General features: G+C 46.5%; 1 protein-coding gene across 3 annotated transcripts; it reads right to left on the bottom strand.

The window, feature by feature from the left end:
* Window positions 1-2,167: 2,167 nt before the first annotated feature.
* Window positions 2,168-18,884, bottom strand: RSPH1 (radial spoke head component 1). 3 transcript variants are annotated; one of them, XM_053564394.1, is made up of 9 exons: window positions 18,750-18,884; window positions 16,351-16,464; window positions 16,143-16,248; window positions 9,938-10,028; window positions 9,299-9,434; window positions 6,316-6,387; window positions 5,530-5,689; window positions 4,525-4,674; window positions 2,168-2,288 (listed from the first exon to the last, which is right to left on the bottom strand). In XM_053564394.1, the coding sequence occupies exons 1-9, from the start codon at window positions 18,801-18,803 to the stop codon at window positions 2,254-2,256; spliced, it is 918 nt and encodes a 305-aa protein (XP_053420369.1). In that variant the 5' UTR covers window positions 18,804-18,884; the 3' UTR covers window positions 2,168-2,253. The 3 variants fall into 3 exon arrangements, with proteins under 3 accessions (XP_053420369.1, XP_053420368.1, XP_053420370.1); XM_053564393.1 differs by lacking the exon at window positions 2,168-2,288 and having other exon boundaries at window positions 2,947-4,674; XM_053564395.1 differs by lacking the exon at window positions 2,168-2,288 and having other exon boundaries at window positions 2,947-4,668.
* Between the last annotated feature and the right edge of the window lie 1,702 nt (window positions 18,885-20,586).

Genomic DNA, 20,586 nt, shown 5'->3' with positions numbered 1-20,586 from the left:
TCTCTTCACAGTCAGCAACGAAAAAGGGACTTCACAGAAAAAATAAGAGAGCGAGAGTGAGGGTGAAAGTCCCCAGCCTCAAGACTCAGAGCCTGTGCTTGCTCTGGTCCCTTCCACGGCCCTGACAAGGTGTGCACTCGGTCCTGGATTCTGTCTTGCAGAAGTGAAGCATTTGAACCATAATCATGCCTCGGCCACTTTCCCCCCTGATTTCAATCAGACACATGTCCCCTTGGCATGTGTCTGATTGGATGGCATTAAAAAGGCCATTTTCAGAGAGCAATGATTAAACTGAGTAGGGGCAGATTTTGTGTGGTTTGGGTTTGGTAGAACGTTTGTGTATGTTAGTGGTCTGCAGTGATGTTCACGTGTGGTTGTTATTGCTGGCTGTTCTGAAGTAGGACTCATTCCAGAAATGCCCCTAGCATGATGACACATAGGTGCAGGCGTGAGCTTGTCCTGCTGATCTGACACCACCGTGTCGGGGAGAAATTAAGCTTGAAGTGGGTGGGGTCAAAAGGTCGCCCATGGGAAATTATCTCAACCATCAGACATATAAAATTGTACGAGAAGATTCTCACTGATGCCCCATCAAACCACATCTCTCCTGCCCAGGACACAAGGATGTGGCACATGTAAGTTTTGATAGGAACCATATGGAATTAGACTTGCCAACACCTGTTGGGATACATGGTCCTGAGGCAGCTTTGGGGACAGTGGTTGTCTGCATGTGAAGGTAAAGGTTTTATGCCCCTCAATTATCAGTAACTGATAAACCATTGAAAAGCAACAGTGAAATATCTCACTAATATCCCCACAAAAAAGGTGTTCAAAGAGAATGTAGGCCAAAAAAATATAGAAAAAGTATCAGAGAGCTGTATTAGGCAGTGAATAGCAATATTCTGATAGTTTTCTATATTTTGTTCTGTTTGTAAACTTTTAATTTGTAATTTTATTGAAATTTATTTTTATTCTAAATTTTTGTTTTAACATTATTGTATATTCATAATGCTGTGTGCCCTTTCTTTCAAAACTTTTTAAATTTTATTTTTTTGTTTATTAGAGATGGGGTCTTGCTCTGTTACCAAGGCTGGACTTGAGCTCTTGACCTCAAGGGATCTTCTGGCCACAGCCTCCCACGTTGCTAGACCCAGCTTATATGCTTTCCCTTAAAGAGGCCTGGAGATTATATTCATTAGGTTCTGCTTATGGAGGCCCCATATTTAGGTGCATAACTGCCAGGAGCAAAGCATGACCTTGAATTGGGCAGAACAAAGGACATTGTGGGCTAAAGTGAAGATACTTGCCCTCCAAGTAACTCAGGGGAGAGGAAGCTGGCAAAGCTGACGGAGGTCATGACTGTCCTGGCAGTCGGGAAGGATAGGAAAGACCACCTTCGGACAGAACCAGGAAGCAAGAGCATGCCTGGGTGTCAGCCCTGCTGAGGGACCTGAACATCCATGGCAGGCCAAAGCCTCCCTGGGGGCCGCCCCTCCTCAGCCATCTGCGGGGACCCTATAGGGAGTCCTAAGACAGATCACACTCAGCTGGTGAAGGAGGGGATAGCTCACACCCCTGCAGGTATTTATCACTTTGTGTTCTGTGAGTTTCTCACAGTAATCCTTATTTTCTAGGCATTTCCAAGCTCTCCTGAGATTTCTAGGGAGTTTTAGTATCTAATTACTCTCCCAGCTCATCCAGAAACCTCCTTCCATTAAATATCTTCTGCAGAGTCGCAATGTATCCTAATAGAAAATACCACTAAAAACCATGGCAGAACAACATAATGACTTCCAGTTTAAAGAATATGAAGCTGGCCAGGCACAGTGGCTCACGCCTGTAATTCCAGTACTCTGGGAGGCCGAGGCGGGTCAATCACCTGAGCTCAGGAGTTCAAGACCAGCCTGAGCAAGAGCGAGACCCCATCTCTACTGAAAAGGGCATTGTGATGGGTACTTGTAGTCCCACCTACTCAGGAGACTGAGGCTAGAGGATCTCTTGAGCCCAAGACTTTGAGGTCACTGTAAGCTATAACGCCACCGCACACTACCCAGGGCAACAAAGTGAGACTGTCTCAAACAGAAAAAAGAACTTGAAGCAGAGGCTGTTTCAGAAACAAAGAATAAAGAGATTTATTTTCAATTGTAAACCAACTTAAACTAAGTAAGAAAAATTGACAACTCTAGAATAAAGATTATTAACAACCAGAGCAACAGAAGCATCTTCACAACACCCTGTTCTTTCAGCTTCATCTCACTCTGGTAGATCCGATTGTCGAGCTTCTTCTTCTTCAAAACAAAAAGGAAACACAAATTCATTTCTTTTTTTATTTTTTTTCTTGCATGTTCTTCTGGTAAACATATTTCATGTCTGCTTTGTTCTAGTCTGTAAATCTTTATTCACTAACATCTTTTGCAATAAAAATTATGACAAATACTAAGTATTCATCATGTAAAAAGGAAAGTTAAATTTTACCTTATACAGACTTTTAGAGCTTTTCTTCTGGTACTATTAATAAAATAAGCAAAAGACACACTAACACAAAGTAAATATTAAGACAAAAATATCTATGTAATATTGGTAATCATCTTATAGCTGTATACACAGTCCAAAACAGCCAGCTTTATATATGAACATGTAATTGCTTGGTCCTTACATTAATTAAGAGAAAAACTGAAAATGACCACATTCTTATTAGATGTTCAACATAAATTTTCATAAAATCTAAAAATATTTTTTGTAGTTAAGTGAACTGTATAACTTCCTGTTGGCAAAGTTAAAAAAGAAATTAGTAAGGTAAATCTCTGATGGAACATGAGATTCATGACAAATAGATATTAAATTTTTATTACTTTGATAAAACACTCATCTACTAAACCCATTTTTTTATTTAGTCCATTTCTCTTAAGGCACTGCTGACACCTCGGAATGGGGGCCACTTGGTTGCAGGTGCTGTACCCCCATTATAGGGTGTTCAGCAGCAGCTTCCCGGCGCACCCCGCCGCCACCACCACCACCAGCCTCACCAAGTCCCAGGCATGGCCAAAAGTCCCCTAGAGGCCAAGACCACTGAGCTAAGGTGATGCTTTTGGTCCAAGGTGGTCTCAGGTGACAGTGCCCAGGACTCCCCCAATGGGGTGCTAGGTATGGTCCCTCCTTACACCTGCCCCCTCCCTCCTCTTCCCACTATAATCTCTGGGTGGGTAAAGGTCACCCATCCTCCACCAGCCCTAGAGGAGCGCGAAGGCGAACCTGGCGCAGGCTGCCCACACACCCTTGTGCTCAGAATCAAGGGCAAACGCCGTCATGTGATGTCAAGAGAGGGCCCATAGGAAAGAGGCTGACCTCCCTCCACCCTCTCCCCGTGCCACACTCTGCCCTCAGCTTGGAATTTCCTTCCTGGTTTCGCCCACTGCTTGTCCCTTCTCAGCCTGGAGTTTCCCTGCCCCAGGTGAGTCATCACCTTTCTTGGCCACGGAGACTGTGCCCCATCACACCACAGGGGAACCCCTGCCTTTTGTGTTCCAGCTCCGCAGGCTGAAGCCCCGCCTCTCGGTTCCCCACCTGCCAGCCAAACCCGGTGCGGTGGCCCAGGGCAGCTCCACCTGCATCCAGAGCGCGGCTGTGGGCTGTGTGCGGTTTCCAGGCCGCAATCCACCCCAGCTGCGTGGGAGAGCTGTTCCCCGCCTTATGCAAATTAGAGTGCGGAGCATGCGCAGTCACACAGCTCATGGAGGCAGGATTCCCCGTCCCCACGTGCACCCACCACTCCACGCAGCCAAATGATGCTTCCGTGATGCAGCTCAGTATTTAGGGTAATGATTGCGAAAGAGTCAACTAAGTGTGTTTGAGGCATTTAAATAGCAAACTATTTTACATGATTTAATTATTTCAGATATTTATTTCAAGTGAACGGGAACTGTTTTTACTATTAACTTACAGCAAAGACAAGCTAAATTGAACGGGGCCCAGACCGGCAACTGCGGTCTGCAGCGGGCAGGTGCGGGTTGCTGGTAGGCCCTTCCCTCTCGCCCAGGGCTCCTCCCTCTGAGCTTTCTGCAGTGCCCACAAGCTCTCGGGGAAAGATTTTCAAAGATCTCAGGAGTCTAAAGCCTCAGTCAGATTTGAGGCCGAACCCCTGCCCTGTGACCTGGCAGAAACAGAACCTTCTATATTAATCTAATATCCGAGACCACTTTAAAAGAGCAAGTTCCCAACACTGTTAGCCCTGTGCCTCAGCCGTGGCAAAGCCATCTACTAACATAAATTTAGTTCCCTGTCTCTAACAGGGCCCCGTGGCCGTGGCCTGCCCTCCTGTGACAGCCAGCAGGAGGACCCCTGTTCATCTGCTCCCTGCTCCCGCCAGGCTCTTGAGAAGGCCCAGAAGGGGACGACGTTCCACCACAACTTCCACAGGAGCCAGGGTGAGGCTTCTGGGCCCCTCCTGGAGTCCCACAGCTCATTCCGGAGTGTGGGGCCCTGACTTTTACCCTGTGCCCTCCTGTGCAGGGGAGGCGTCCTCACCCTGCTCCGCCTCGTAGCGGAACTCGTCTCGGCTGTACTCCCGGCTGGCGTCCCTGAACGCGTCTGCTTCTTCATCCCCGGGCCTCGCATCCAGCTCGCCCTCGGAGCCCTCCAGCAGAGCCTGGGCGTCCTCCCTGGCCTCTCCTGCACCTAGGGGTAATAGAAACTGAGGCCTGTGCCCGCGCACGCCCCAACCCAGGGCAGCACCTCACCCTCCCTACTCCGAGTGCACCCACCCAGCCCAGGCCTGGCCAACAGAGCAGCTGTGTCCCAGCCCGGAACGGTTCAGAGCTGGGCGCAGCTGCTCTGCAACTAATTCCTGAGGGTTTGGTTTGGTGGGAACTCTGAGGAAGAGGAACTTCTGTTCCTCCCCACCACCACCCCCAGTTCTTGAGTTGACTGGATGATAATTTGGTAAGGTTGGTGAACTTTAGTCTCCAAAGGGAAGAGAATGCTGGCCAGGAGACCCACCCAGCCATGCCAGAGGCTGAGTCTCTGCGCCTCTACCCTGGAGCTTTCCTGTTACAGGAACCAAAAAGTTACTAGGAGCATGAGTGCTATTTCACTCAAGCCAATCTGCCTTGGCCTTCATCTGCACTGGGAGAAAAATCTCACCCAGTAGAACTTTCTTCAACTTGCTATGGCACATTAATGACTTCCCAGCTAGACCCGGCCAGATCCCTCTTTAAGGAAAGACTTGTCTCCCTGGCCAGTGCCTGCCTGAGGTCACACCCACAACCAAGGTGACAGGATATAGGCCCCACAGGAAGGACATAATGGATGTTCAACTCCCACACAATCAGCCAAGATTGTTGAGGGCCTGTGTCTCCCTCCAGGAAGTCTGCTCTCTATTCCATGGGTATCTGATCCCAAAGGCTCTCCCTAGTCACACCCTGCATACTAAACTGACTCAGAGCCTGGTTCCAGAGAGTCCAGCCTACAATCGAGCTGAGAGCAGAATTTCCCGGGAACAGTGCAGGCCTGACAGCCCGGGGTGCCCCACACCTTCAGCTCCAGCGGCCTCTTCTCGGCCAGGCCCATCCACAGGGGGCACGTCCTTGGGGAGGGTCGGAGTCCACAGGGCCAGTTCCGTGATTTTGGTAGCTTTCCATTTGGGAACAACATTTAGTAATGTCTCTTCCTCCTCTTCCTCTTCTCCTCTTTCCTATTTTAAACGCAAAAAATTAAATGTATTAATAAATTGACCAACATTTTTGTCATCTTGGTCTGGGATATTAAAAATGAGGGAAGGAAAGACAGGTTTGACTAGGATGAGAAACAAAGTCTACTGCACAAGGCTGTGCCTAATATTAGCTAGCTAATGTTAATATTAACCAGGGAATATCAATTTGGTATTAATATTAATGTTAAATATTGGAAAGAAAAAAAGAGAGAATTATTTACCCAGCCTGCTTCAAGAGGGGCAAGTTGATACACCCAACATGCTAACAGTCATCATGGGACAAATTACGGTGATACCAGTTACAGGTATCAGTTGTCATTTCTGGGGCCTGACCCTGTCTAGAACTCTCTTGCCCAGGATTAGCTGGTTCCTACTGACAAAACTAGGTCTAGACTTCTGTGGTAGCTGTGAAATGATACTGTTTACAGGCATATCTTTTGGCGATTTAGTTCTATAGTAACACATGCTAATAAAGAAAATGAATTGTGAGCATTTCCAAGGATTGGCAAAACTTTTTAGGCAAATCACCTCTAACTTTGTAGGATCTAGATGCCTGGGTAACCCCTTTGCCTGTGGATGTAGAAGACAGCACATTCTCTGCAACTTACCATGTCTGTTAAGCGATATTCCCCATGCTGTTCACATCCAATGTCAAATACATACTTTCCAGGGCCAACAGGCTGTGAGCAAAGAGAAACCAAAGAGTACTTTAGACTCTACTGACAAAAATTACCAGAAACCAGTATTTCGGGATGATAAGAAGAAAGTCCAAAGAACATTAACAACATCTAAGGGAGAAAATATTAATGTAAGCCTCAAATACTATTGCTATTCAGGAAAAACTATCCATGAAATAATGTACACAACTTGAGGACCTTTGTCTAAGGCCACCAATTGTGCTTTGGGTGTTGATCTGGACTGTGAAATATCAACTCCCCATAGAAAATACAGAATGCTTTAGAAACGTTATCACCATACACCCTATCCTGCACCATAAACTCGGGTAAAGTCCAACATGAGTTAAAGAATGCTTTTATAAACTAATAGTAGGGAAACTGCAAAGTAAATGCCCTATTTTATTTTTTAAAACTTTAACCACATTTTAAAGAGTGCTACATTTACTACACAAACTTAAATAGGCCAATACCCTTAGGAAGATTAGCTGGGGATAGAACTACTGCTATTCTGAAGGATTCTTTTTAATGTCATTCCCACTACATTTTTTTTTACAAACATATGATAATATGCATACTAACTCATGTTCTATTTTTACTTGGAAATACGACATAAACTACCTCTCAAGTTTACCAACATTATTTCACATGCCAATTGTCAACCTGGCATTTTGTTTCCCCGTGGGTTATAATTTATTTTGCTCATTTACTATTGTTGGTATTGGGATGCTGATTTTTTAGAATGCTGTAGTAAACATACTTTGAGTTAAATTTTATTCATAACCTTCATATTTTTCTTATGATAAATGGTCAGAAATACTGGACAAAAGTATACATGTATTTTGACTAGAATGCGGCTCTTACAATTTCCATTCCCACAGCAACACCTTAGAGCCCCCATGTCCTTACACCTTTGTTATTTGGACCACTGACATTTTGTTCCGCTGTTACATTTTTATATACAAAATGAGATCTCTCCATTTTAATTCACATCTTATTCGCAAGTTATTAGTAAGGTTGAATTTTTTTCCCAAGATTGTTGGTCATTTAATCGCACAGATTGATAAACATGTTTTATATATTAAATGTTCCAAATAAATATCCTCTTTGCATTTGACAGTCATCTTTAAAAAAAATTTTTTTTTTTATTGTTGGGGACTCATTGAGGGTATAAGAAACCAGGTTACACTGATTGTTGACAATCATCTTTTAAATTTTCTTTATAGTGTTTTTTTAATCTATTAGGGGTTATTTTTATAAAGTTGAACCTATTAGGTTTCTCTTTATGTTTCTCTTTGGAAAAGTCCTCTTTCCTCATTTCAAAGTTAATAAACATTTGTCTGTATTTTTTCACATGTGATTTTCTTGGTTACATTTCCATTTTTATTTTTTCTATAAAGCACCCTCACCTACATGCTGGAGGAAAGCCTGTAATTTTCTCCCAAATGACCAAGTTGTCCCCCACTGTTCCTTGATAGGAACACATAGTCATTAGTTTGAAATGATATTCTTATCAAGCCTTAAATTATTTTATCCACTTGGATCTGTCTCTAGACTTTCTAATCTGCTTCATTGGTCTGAATATAATTAACCTGGTACCATACTGCTTTAATTACTTCAGTAATTTATAGTGTGTTGTGACAACTTGTCTACAAGGCCATGGACAGGTGGTTTTTTGAGGAAGAAATACAAACCAACAATGGAAGCAGAACTAGACAGTCGGCCTCACTACCCACTGGGGGAATGCACATTGAAACAATGAGCTTTAGGGGAAAAAGCTTAAGACTGACAATAGGCAGTGTTGGTGAGACTGTATGATAGATAGACTCATATTCTGTTGGCCGGAGTATAAATTGACACAGCTTGTTGAGACAATTGACAGATAATCATAATTTAAAATGTCAGTCCTACGGTTCAGCCAGCCCAGCAATTTCATGATGTTACCTACATAACCACTCTAGAATGGGCAAAATTAGGTATATTTTTGTGTCCTGACATACTTATGTAAGTAATCCTACTTATGTAATGAAAACCCCGAAACTATAATTCAGTATCGCCTGCATCACAGTGTGTGCCCAGTGTGTGCCCATGACACAAGAGGGGGACGGTCCCACGTCTGAGTGCTTCCCAGACGGGACAAACTCTGCTGCTATCTGTGCAACTTTAAAATTGTTTACTAACTGGCAGAACAAAGCCCCCATTTTCACCCTTCTTTTTCAGATCGGCCTAGGGACTGTTCAAGTTTATCAATTCTTCCAGATTAGAGTTTGTCTCTCCTCTGCACCCACCTTTCCTTCTAGAAAAAACCCAGGGCAATTTCACTGAGAATTACACCAACGACACATAGATTTTCACTAAGAGTGAAATCTGTGGTTAGGGCATGAATTCTACACAAACACAAACTGGGTTTCCAGAGAGTCAAGAAACTTCACTAAATCAGGGAATTGTTCCTTGGGTCAACCTCTCACACTCAACAAACTCTCTCCTTGGGGTAAGTTTCTGCTCCAGACCTGATCAAGGCTTCCCCGACTGCCTGAGCCGTCACAAACGGAAAACAGCCTGGGCCCACGGGGGTGCTGAGAGGAGGCCACCTCCAGCCCCTCTCCCCCACCCCCACCCCCACCCCGCAGGCACTGGGGGCGCCTGCAGCAGAAGGTGGGGCTCCAGCACCCCTCCCAGGGAAACAGCCAGACACCAGGCCCTGACCTGCAGGAAATGAATGTTTGTCTCCGATTTATGGATGACAAGGAACAAGAGGTTAAGTGCCTTCCTGGTATTTCAAGGATGCAAGAGACCACATCAGGGCGGGATGGAGGGTTTCCCTGAGTTTTAGTATTTTCTGCTTCCTTATGTGCACAGGCTGGGGGAGGGGATTATTGTGCATTCCACTGACAAATGTCGCTTCCCACTGACTTACGTTTTTGTTCAAGAACTTGCCCTGGTACCTATGGTTCAGGTGAATGAGCTCAGCCGCACCCTCCTGCTGTCCGTTCACCCAGGTACCCACGTATTTGCTGCCCGTTTCCGCGTAGAAGTAGGTGCCTTGCCCGTGCCTGGGGGAGGGGAGACAAGGACACACTGCATTTTTTTCTGACACGGGGAAAAGCCAGGTTCATAATAGACGCTGAGTGAGGGTGGCCTAGGATGATGCACACTCATGTCTGTGCCCAGTCAAATGACACCTCCAGCTCAGCAGGCCCCACGCACGTGATATTAACAAACGCAGAGAAGGGACGGCCGCCAGGCAGAGCCAGTTTCCTGGGCTTCAGCTGTGGCTGGGGCCCTCAGGGGCTTCTTCTGTGCCCTCCACTCCCAGGGGACCTTGACCAATGGCCCTTCTGAGGAGAGGATCAGGTACATGAGTCTGCACCTGCTCAGTAAGGTGCCCTCTGTGGCACTGGCCTTAAAGCCACACAAAGTTCTCAACTGCCCGCTGCAGTGGTAAAGGGGCGTCTGCCATGGTTCTTTCTATTCCTCAGTAAGTGTGAACAATATGAAGGTGTCATCACATTCGCATCACATAAACACATCTGAGGACTAAAGGCGGAGGCCAAACCTTTGGTGAGCAAACCACTCCCCAGTGTAGGTGTCGTTGTTGACGTAGTAGTACACGCCGTGGCCGTGCTTCTGGTCATCTGCCCACTCCCCTGAAAGGACAACACAGGGCCAGTCTGGGTGAGAGGAGGGGACATGCTTTACCACCTCTTCAAACTGCTAACAACGCCCAGGCACACCGAGGTCCCTTCCTAGGCCCAGGACTCTCCCAGCGTGCTCAGGAAATGCTACAGTCCGGATACACCTCACTACACTGGCTGAGGCCGCCATGACTTTCCACTGACTCCCTCCACCTCCTTCCTCCTAGAATGGCTGAGCAGTGTCAGAGGACCCTCCGTTTGGGCAGGGTGAGGTGTGTGTGTGCAGCCCACGGTCACCTCCACGTACGGCAAGTGGGCCTCCCAGCTGGTCAGGGGCACAGTCAGCCTTCCAGCCAACACTGTCTGATTCACCACCTGTGCTCCCAACACCATACTCTCTTGGTTGACTTTGCAAGTGCTTAGGGACCCAGCAACTCCAAACCTTGATAGTCTAGCCCTGGCCCCTGGAGACGTCTGCCCCTTTCCCACCAAGCAACCTGGCTCCATGCATCATTCCAGCCCAGCCGCCACGCTGCCCGGCTGGCACAGTAGCTAATACCACTTGGTGCCATGACATGGCTGGCCCAGGCCTCTGCGTGGGCTCTCCCCTCACCTCAGTGTCCCTGCCTGCTCACCTCCATATAAGTTCTGGGTGAGGAATACTGAAATCGGCAAAGAGATCATAAAATTCATATCATAACTGTACAGTGAAGACAACGGCACACTAGTGTCAATCAGTGGTATCCAGTGTTCACTCCTGCACTAGAAAAATCCAATGCCCTCAAATACTACAGCTCACGTAGGAAAGAATCAACCACCCCAAAATTTTACATATTACCAAATAACAAGTCATTAAGCTGACGAACACTTTTCTAGACTGATAATAAAAAGCAAATTTTGATCAGTTTGTTGATTAAAAAGGAGAAATTACCTTTCTATTCTCTCTATAGAAAATATTACAAAACTGTGCTCTCTGAACAGAGAGGCATTCAAAGAGCACTAGCCAACAGAGGCAAGGAAAACTGTTCAAGAAGTGTGTCGGATATTAATTTCAAAAACTAGCACTACTTCCTTGGATTCTGCAATGTTGTGGTACTTTAAGATTTTTAATTAGTTACGATTTCTCATTACAAATGAAAATTAACTTTTATACAAACTTGATACTTTTTTTTCTTAAAGTGGTCCCCAAATTTACATAGGCTTCTGCCTTATACAAAAACTGGTTCTACTTCCACACAAAGATAAAGAATATCCAATATGCTAATAAATGTTAATTATCCAAGTGATCTGGGTTTATGTGAATAAACCCCAGAATTCATCTACAAAAGGAATGTCTACATATTTCTTTGTTTCAGTGCTCAGCTAATGTTCCGAGCACTGTGAGAGAGTAAGATGAGCAGCTGTACAGACACCCGGGAGAGGCTCGACGAGCTTAGGCAGGAGGCCAGCAGGTGCGCAGCCCGCTGAGGACAGGGAGGAACGCGGCCAGAGCTGCTGTGCCAGGCTTCAAAAGGTGGATGAGAGCTCAGAAAAGAGCCGTTTACCAAAAGTTCATCAAGAAAAGAAAGTGGCCATTTTAACATTTAAAGTGCCCATGGCGTGATGTCTGACAGGGACAATGTGAACTGGAGAGATGGCGAATCCCAAAGTTGAGATAATTCAGTAAAAAATATTTTATGTGCCTGAACCTACAGTGACTATGAGGATGTGCAGAATGTGCAGAGAGATATCTCAGAGGATTTGTCTGGATCTCGGGGGGCAGTGATGTGCCCAGATTTGTAGCATTTGCTGATCTCCGTGGTGTAAATATTCTCAATAGAGCCATTCTCAAGCTACATGTGGAGCTGGGAAAGAAGTGTAGAACTGGCTTCTGTGAGCTTTTAGGAGCTGGCTCCTATACATACACACGCAAACACACACCACCATCACCCCCACCCCACCCCACCCCCTTCCTCCCCATCCCCTGCCCACCCTACCCCACCACCACCACCCCCTCCCCCCCCCCCGGGAAAAAGAGCTCAGCTGAAACACGTGTATCTTTTAGGTTCTTCCCAACAAAAGACAGTGACAAAATTAATATAACCCTCTTCTTTTGAGCATGTGAGCTGGTCTTCAGGGCTGTGAGCAAGAAACATGTATTACATATTTTACAGAAAATTTTCAAAAATTATAGAGAACAATTAAGTTACAACAACACTGAATTTCACACCAGTGAGGGCTGGTGAGCCAATTTTTTGAAGGTGGTCTAGTTAAAAAACCTGCCAGAGACTCTGTCCTGGAGATTATAATGCCACCACAGGGGACCCTGCCCAACTGAGGGAGGTAATCCAGGGAAAAGTCACCTACTGAGTGAGGCAAGTCTGTAAAGGCCGTGAGCCACCTGTCCCTTTGTGGTTGCTATAAATTCGCACTTAACTTTTTTAAAAACTCTTTCTACCCTCAATCCTTTCTCATCATGATACTTTCTCATCATTCTTGATCTTGTCAACTGGAGTTTCTTCCAAGTACATTTCTTTTCAGGAGGAAAACCGAAAGATAGGTGGGTGGGTGGTGTGGGGCTGAGTGCTCCTGGGGAGGGCACTGTGTCCCCTGTAAAGCATTCCATGGGGAAGGAAGACAATTTAAAGTGAAAAGCCCTCCTGCCCGATGCTGGTGAGTCGCTGCCTGGCCTTGCTGGTTGCTAGGCTTGCCAGGCTGGCTCCCTCCACTGCTGGGTCAGCCAAACACGGAAGAGAAGGAGCTAGCACTTGTGGGAAGCGCCGCAGCAGGTCCCAGGCACTTGCCACCTCATTTCACATGTGTAACTGCGAGGCAGACCCTGAGAAGCACAGCAATGACGTGCACTGGCCAAGGTCACACAGCTGGCTTGTCTGATCCCACGTCACACCTGTCCTCCATGAGCAGCCTGACAGTTTCCTCCAGCTCCTGCCATGTGGAAGCTTCCAGAAAAACCAACTTCAAATCATCCACAATTTCATTACTGAACTTCTTCATTTCCGATAGTTCTATTGGTATTCGGCAGGCAACAAGACCAGAAAGTGATGCTCCCTCCTTCCCCAACTTCACGGCCCTAACTTCAGAACTGCGTATGTGATCCAAGGGCCTCTCCAAAATCCGGCACCTCTCACTCCTCCGCCCTCGTCTCCCACTACCCTAAACACCTCCACTTCCCTGGCCCTGCTCAAGTCACCCACCAACCCAAAAGCACCTGCCAGCCCCCTCCCTGGTAGCACCGTAGCCTTCTGCATGCTCCGGGCTCCAAGTGGATCTGGGAGGCCCATCCTGGCCCTTAGCCCTGGGGTCTTGAGGCTGAACACACTACCCTGCGTGAGGCCATTCATGCAGTTGCCCAAAACATACTGTGGTGAATAATTCAGCTACATGGTAGCTATAGACTTTGGGATTGGCAGGCAGTTGACTTGCTAACCTAAAATCAACGCTGGAACTTCTGGCCTCAGTTTCCATTGCTGCCTTAGTGAAAATAAAATACATTTAATTTTTTATCAGAGAAGAAATTTCTGAATAGTGATTACACCTTGCACCCTTTAAGATACAATGCCATCTGGAAAAACAAAAATTCCCAACTGTTTTGAAATGAGCTTTTATGTTAGTGTGGTATAATTAGAAATATGTTTCGTTTTTATTTATGATTCCTGGCACAGAGCTCCTCAAACTTTTGAAATTTCCTGAGTGATAGCAGTGATCCTCCCTGAGTTTTTATAGATGAGGTGACTTACGGTGCCACCCCAGGACAGCCTCAAGGTGGGACTGGTCACCAGAGAGACCAAGTGATGGGAGGGTGAGAACTTCCAGACATACTCACCAACCTCTGGAAAGGGTAGAGGGACTGGAAATTACACTTTGTAAAACCCTTGAGCGATGAGTTCTGATGAGCTTCTGGGTTGGTAAAGGCAGCAGGTGCCAACAGGGTGGTACACCCCAGCTCCACAGGGATAGTAGCTCCTGTGCCAGGGAACCTTCTGGATCTGGACCTAGGATACCTCTTCATCTGGCCATTTACCTGTGTTATCATACCATTATGATAAATTGGCAAGTGTAAGCAAGTGTTTCCCTGAGTTCCGTGAGCCATTACAGCAAGTTATCCAACCTGAGAGGGAGCTATAGGAACACCCAGTTAGTGAGACTGAGCCCTCAACCAGCGGGGTCTGACATTCATTCTGGGTACTGTCAAGAGTTAGTTGAATTGTTGGAAACCCAGTTGTTATCCACAGATAAGTGGGGATGAGGTGAAAATGGTATGGAAAATGTAATATGATTTTCACATGGCATACTCACTCAGTGGCTGTGAGTAGGGAACAATTTTCCCTTTAGTTAACCTTCTGAATATCACGTATACATTTATCAGGAATATGTAAAGGAAAATAAAAATCTCAGGACCCCTCCTCCCAAACTCTTCGCGTGAAAGGTCAAAGCCTGGAGAGTGAGTCATGTGACACTCCCTCCACATGAGCACTGCCACTACCACTCTTAATCCTATGACATGATGAATGACATCAGCAAGACCCCAGATCCCCAGAAAAAGTGGAAGGCCTCGGGCATGACGAGGAGCCCCACAGATCATCTCTAAGGAGATTCCTTGCTGGCCTCCCACAAACAAGGACATACGGATTGTAGCTTTAAGTCCACAGACTGTGTCTAGCACCTAAAACTAAGTCTGTTTGATGTCACACTAATAATGTTGGTTACAGGTTTATTTTCCCAGGTGCAGAACAGAGACAAGACATGATCAAACATTCTTCCACCTACCCAGGGGCATCTGCACAACGGATGCTTCCTTCGCTCCTTTTTCTAACATTCACCTTACATTAGATAAAACACAGATTTCCTGGGTCTCACAAGAACACAACCATTAGTTTCACTGCCCACCCCGACCTCTTTTTCTCTTTCTGTGTGCCCTATCTCCTTTAAAAACTGAGTTTCCAAATCCCACTTCAGAAAAATTGGTGCAGATACATCTGTGGTTCATGGTTTTCCTGGACACTTCCTCAAACTTTGGCCTCAGTCACTTATTTTGGGTTGTCATATGTATGTTGTTCAAATTGTATCACCATCTACACTGAAATCAGAAGTGACTACAATGAGATTAGGCTCATAAGGATTTGGAAAGAATGAAATTAAGCCCTACATTAAATTGTTTAAAGTTAACTTAAAAACCAGATGGTGCTTCTTCTGCAACAAGCCTTCTAAGACTTATGAAACAAAATAAATTCTATTTCTAACAGGAATGGTACCAACACTCTCAATCTTGATCTCAGAATTAGACAGAGCTCCCTTCCTCTGGTTCTTTTGTATCTAGGAACTAATCACATTACTATAGCTTGCATTTCAAGAATGTGCCATCCTCATCCTCACCATGGTACATCATGGTCCTAGCTGGCATTTACTGAGCACTTACCATGAGCCAGGCATGGTTAAGTGTTCCTCATACTACAGATGAGACGCTGAGGCAAAGAGGGGTGAAGTCATGTATGTGAGGCCACACTGATTGTCACCACTGTCCAGGGTTGCGGGTCACAGATCTTTTTGGAAATCTGGTGAACACTAGATAACTTTTTCCAGGGGAAAAAAGCCCAGGGAAAAGAATTTTGCATAGTTTCCAAAGGCTTACAACTCCCTATCTGTCTCTCTTCCCAGACACTGTAGTCACACTAGGTGACAATGGTACCTGGCAGCAGCAGTGAGGTTCCTGGGAATAAAGTAGCAAAGATCTTCCTGAGATGTGACATGGGCAGATAAGGAATAATGGCAGAGACAGGACCAGAAGCTGTCACTGAAGAAACCACTAGGTCTAAAGAAACAAAGTGCCCACCACAAGAGGGTGGTCAGAAGAGAGAGACAGTAACGACAACTCCAGGGAGGTGGATACTGCCAGGGGTCCCACCAGTGCCGAGGTCTGTGCTCACCCAGTCTCCTTTCATTTGCTCCCACACAAATGATGAATTAATCGATTGTCAATTAATTACAAGGCTTTCTGGTTTCTGTGTCAACACTGTGAACACAGGAATATAATTTGTGTTTGTTGAATGACTGACTAATCTGGAGAACTCTCAGCTTTCAAAAAAAACCCTCTGCAACACAAAACTCCACTTTGTCAGAACATTTTACCTTCATATTTTGATCCATCTGGATATATAAAAGTGCCTTGACCATGCTTTTTATTTCTAACGTAGTCTCCAGTGTATCGAGCACCATTTTTAAATCTGTAGATCCCCTGAAACATATTAATTATACAACTCAAATCATTCCTGAACGTAATATTTGCCAACAGAGTATTAAATAAAGAAAATGATCCAGTCAAGTTACAGATCCTGACCTGGCCGTGTCTCTTCCCAAATTCGTAGCTCCCTTCGTAGGTGTCCCCGTTGGGCAGCCTGGCTTTCCCGTGCCCGTGCCGTTCACCTGCCTCATTCCGGTCCCCCTCATATTCCTGAAAGACACTGAGATAATTACAGCTTCCACGCATTCAGTGCTAAGCATTTTATTAATATAAATATGATGCCATTGGACCCTCTTAATCCTAGATATTATGCTAAATTGTCCCATCTTGCAGGTGAGGTGGGTAACCAAGCCTGGGCAAGACAAAGCACTGGTCCAAGGTCACACACTAGTACCTGTTCACGGTGGAAGCCTTACCCCTCCTTCTATCATCTGAGCTTGCAATTTATTACCATGAACTTTTACACTGCAAACAAAACCAACTAATTTGTGTTCTTTATAGGACTCTGCTGAAATAGCATACATGGGGACACAGTCAAGCCCCCAGAAATACCTCTCCATTTGCTTTCTTCAATAATCCAGAACTTAGAAGGCAGATGCTGTGAGAAAATAGTGTCTGGGGGAGGAAAAGACCTTTGCTCTGCAAGGAATTTCCAGAGGGAGGGGAGTGGGAAGGCACCGAGGAGTACATGGGCCTCCACTCTCTACTAAGTCCACTTACTTTATTTTGTTATGAAACTCCCACTCAGCAGTAAGGTTCAAACACTCACAACCCAATACTGAAATGATTACCTATCTGTCTTAAAAGTAAATCAATAAACAATGTGGCAGAATTCTCTATTTTTCTATAGGGAAAAATTTCCCTATTTTTCCTATCCTTCATAGAATAAATGTTTCTTAGCAACTACTACATGAGTATGGAGGCCATATAATAATAATAAAATGGCCAAAGCATACAGTAATGATTTAATATGGGTATCTCATAACACCAAGTTATATATTTTAAATGTATGCAACAAAATTTATAAAAAATTAAACTATGAAACTGGCTCTATCTAGACTTACTATAACACAAGTACAGACACACTACATTGAGGACTTCAGATATAAACATCTTTTCAATTCTTGCCCTTTTCTAGCACTATTTGGATCCAGAAATTTGTGATCTTACAGATTTGTTTGAGAGTTGGTATAAATCAAAATGTATAAAAAGCCCCCAACTTCCATCCAAAAGACCTCCAAGTACACCCAATACTGAGCCACTAGGGTGGCTACAAAAGAAAGAAATCCTTTAAAATGAGCTCAAATGTGATCTGAACCTAAAAATTATGGGCCATTACAAATCAGGAGGGCCATCTAGAAAGACAAACCGGAAAGCTTGCTGGGTAGTGTTACAGGTTGAGTTCTCCCAGAAGCAGACCCTACTCTCCTGGGAGATAGGAAAGAGGTGGTGACTAAGCAAGGGCACAATTTCAGGTGAAGTCCCAGACTCAACCCAATTTCAGCCCAATCTCACAGGGACTCTGAGCATAAACTGCCCTGCAAAGTTCATCCTGCTTTCTGCACTAGCCACTGGCTGTCAGGAGAGGCTGTGAATGCCAGGCACTTCTGGCTCTCCATCCTGGCCAAGTGGTCCCACTGCACAGAAGTGCTACCCCTGAGCAGCAAATCTGGCAGAAACGGGAGATGAGTGCCCAGAGTGACCCAAAAGGTCTGAGCAGGCATTGACAGCATCACAGGACAGATGCTAGATTTCTCTGTTAATTCTGAAAGTATCTCAGCTCTGTACTGGGCACAGAGCAAAGCTGAGGTTCCCAACTTGTCAGCCAGGTAGTGGTCACGGTCCGCCTTAGGGAGGAACTGTTCTCTGGGTGGTACAAACGTGCCCACACAGAGCCAGCTCACATCACTGGATGGACGTGCCTTACCTCCTCCTGCTGCCTAAGCCAGGAAATGGCTCCAACGACCTGGGCCAGTGCAGAGGAGGCAAAGAAAGCACATGGGAGTGCAGGGCCAGGTAGCAACATCTCTGGGAACCCTGCCTGAGGCCAGAGGTCGGAGGCCGCCAGCAGGCAGCCTTCCTCCACCCCTCTTAATTTGGGGGGAGCAAGGCTCACTTACAAAATGGCTTACTCAGGGTGTGGCAGCTGAGACCATCCAAGGAAACCGCCTCAGTGGGGGCTAACACAAGGAGGAGGAAACTTTCAAAGCCTTCCCATGGAAATCTTCACCTTCGATGGGAGGCGGGATGGGAGTGGGCGGAGAGCGCGGAGGGATGTGGTAACTAGACGTCATAGCGTTTCATCTTTCACTTTCGACTTCCAGGACGCGGCGCCCGGAGTGGCCGGCGTGGCTGAGGTCCCTGGCTGGGCCTCCTGCGGGGCTGCGGCTCACTCCTGCTTCTCCACGCCTCCGCACGCCTCACCCACCTCCGATCTCCGGCGATTCCCCGCGCCGCGCACCCCGGCAAGGCCCTCCCTCGCCAGGCACTCTCACCCCAAGATCGTTCTCTCCCTCCTCCTCCAACTCCTCAGACCCCAGGTCCGACATGGTTTCGCCTGGGCCTGGATCCCGGCCGCAGCGTCTCTAGCAGGTAAGTACCAGCCGTCTTCACCGCCGCGTCCGTCGTCGCCATGGAGACGGGGCAGCCGCCTCCCCCCCGCGGGTCCCCAGGGTGGGGTGAGAAGGGGCGGGGCGGACGGCGCGGGGCGGAGCCACTGGAAGCCTTCGAGTCCAGTCAGGGCAACGAGAAGAAGCCTCGACCAATCGCCGCCCGGAAAGGGGGAGGAGCGGGACAGGGGGCGGGGCGAAAAACGGGAACCGAGCCTGCTGGCCTCTCTTCGGCCAATCGCTGCTTGGGAAGAGGAAGGGGCGGGACTTGGAGCGGTCTGTGCCCCTGGCTGCCCCAAGGCTCCTTAACCTGGACACCACGTCTCCGACCCCTGGAAAGCGTTTAGGGCGGCTGCTCAGCAACCAGTTGTCACCTTGGAACCTGAGGAAGGGTGCAGAAGGCGTCTCCGGGCACTGCCTCCTCCGACCCCTCTGCTTAGCCTCTCGGCCCCTCTGGGGGTGCTGCCCTCCCCTTCTCGCCTTTTTGAGCTCCTACTACCCTTTGGTGTTGGCTGTTCACAGATACTTGTCTGCCGACATCTTTTCTCTCGTTTGTAAATATCTCCTCCTCTCTGGAGACAGCTCTGGCCCTGCGCTGTCGCAGTCCACACTGATATCAGTCCAAGTTTGATATCCCTCCAGGCCTCTTACTCAGAGGTGTCCCACACAGAGCTCCACTCCCCTCCTCTCGCTCCTGGCACCTCTCTACTCTCTGGCGCCCACACGGTCACACTCACACTTGCGGGTGGGCCCGCCTCCCGGCTTCCCTCCAGTCCCCTGAAACATCCCAGTTGCTCCAGGCCCGCGTGATCTCCTTCGCCTCCTTGCCTCCTTCGCTTTTCCTCAGTCTACAAAGGTGTGTTATTGGTTGTTGTCAAAGGGGGCTGGGGAAGAATGGCTGACTAAATCATAGGATTTGGTCTTGTTGGCAATATCACAAATCCTTGGGGTGAATAGCCCACACGTCCCCTGCAGACTTTTGCCTCAAAAACAATGCTATAAGAAGGTTACCTGTACAATCCTCAGGACTGACTATATCACTTAACAAATAAACAAGTTATAAGCAAATCAACACACGCGATCCTAAAACTATATTGTTTTTATTTGCGAAGATAAAAAGATTGTAAACACCAAAATTTAACAGTTTTTCTTGTGAGGAAAAGTGGGAAGTTTGGGGTAATGGATGATCATTATGTTCTTTATTTTGGGCAGTTTTCACACTTATTACAATTAAGCATGTCTTATTTTGATAATAAAATATCAAAAGTTTTTAAATGTCAGAAATATAGAAATGGTAATGCAATCAAGTATATACAAATGAATATTAGCATTTTTACACATAAAAAGAAGTAGAAATTTAACTTTCAAATTTGCCCTAACAATGACAGTAACTCGTGTATGCTAAGTTCTGACATTGTTCTGGCACTCTTTTAAGAGTGCAAATCCTGGGTGGCACCTGTGGCTCAGTGAGTAGGGCGCTGGCCCCATATACCAAGGGTGGCGGGTTCAAACCCAGCCCCGTCCGAACTGCAACAAAAATATAGCCGGGCATTGTGGCGGGCGCCTGTAGTCCCAGATGCTTGGGAGGCTGAGACAGGAGAATTGTGGAAGCCCAAGGGCTGGAGGTTGCTGTGAGTCTTGTGACATCATGGCACTCTACCAAGGGCGGTAAAGTGAAACTCTGTCTCTACAAAAAAAAAAAGAGTGCAAATCCTCACTATCA

Source organism: Nycticebus coucang, chromosome 16 (genome assembly GCF_027406575.1).
Source record: "Nycticebus coucang isolate mNycCou1 chromosome 16, mNycCou1.pri, whole genome shotgun sequence".
Lineage (NCBI taxonomy): Eukaryota > Metazoa > Chordata > Mammalia > Primates > Lorisidae > Nycticebus > Nycticebus coucang.
This window is presented reverse-complemented; position numbering and strand designations above follow the sequence as displayed.

Bases quoted from the DNA above. Each gene is read 5' to 3' on its own strand.
- RSPH1 (XM_053564393.1), bottom strand. From the start codon at position 18,803: ATGTCGGACCTGGGGTCTGAGGAGTTGGAGGAGGAGGGAGAGAACGAT. The intron at 16,249-16,350 runs GTCAGGATCTGT...AATATGTTTCAG, and splicing joins TTGGGAAGAGACACGGCCAG to GGGATCTACAGATTTAAAAA. The intron at 4,675-5,529 runs GTGTGGGGCACC...TATTACCCCTAG, and splicing joins AGAGGCCGCTGGAGCTGAAG to GTGCAGGAGAGGCCAGGGAG.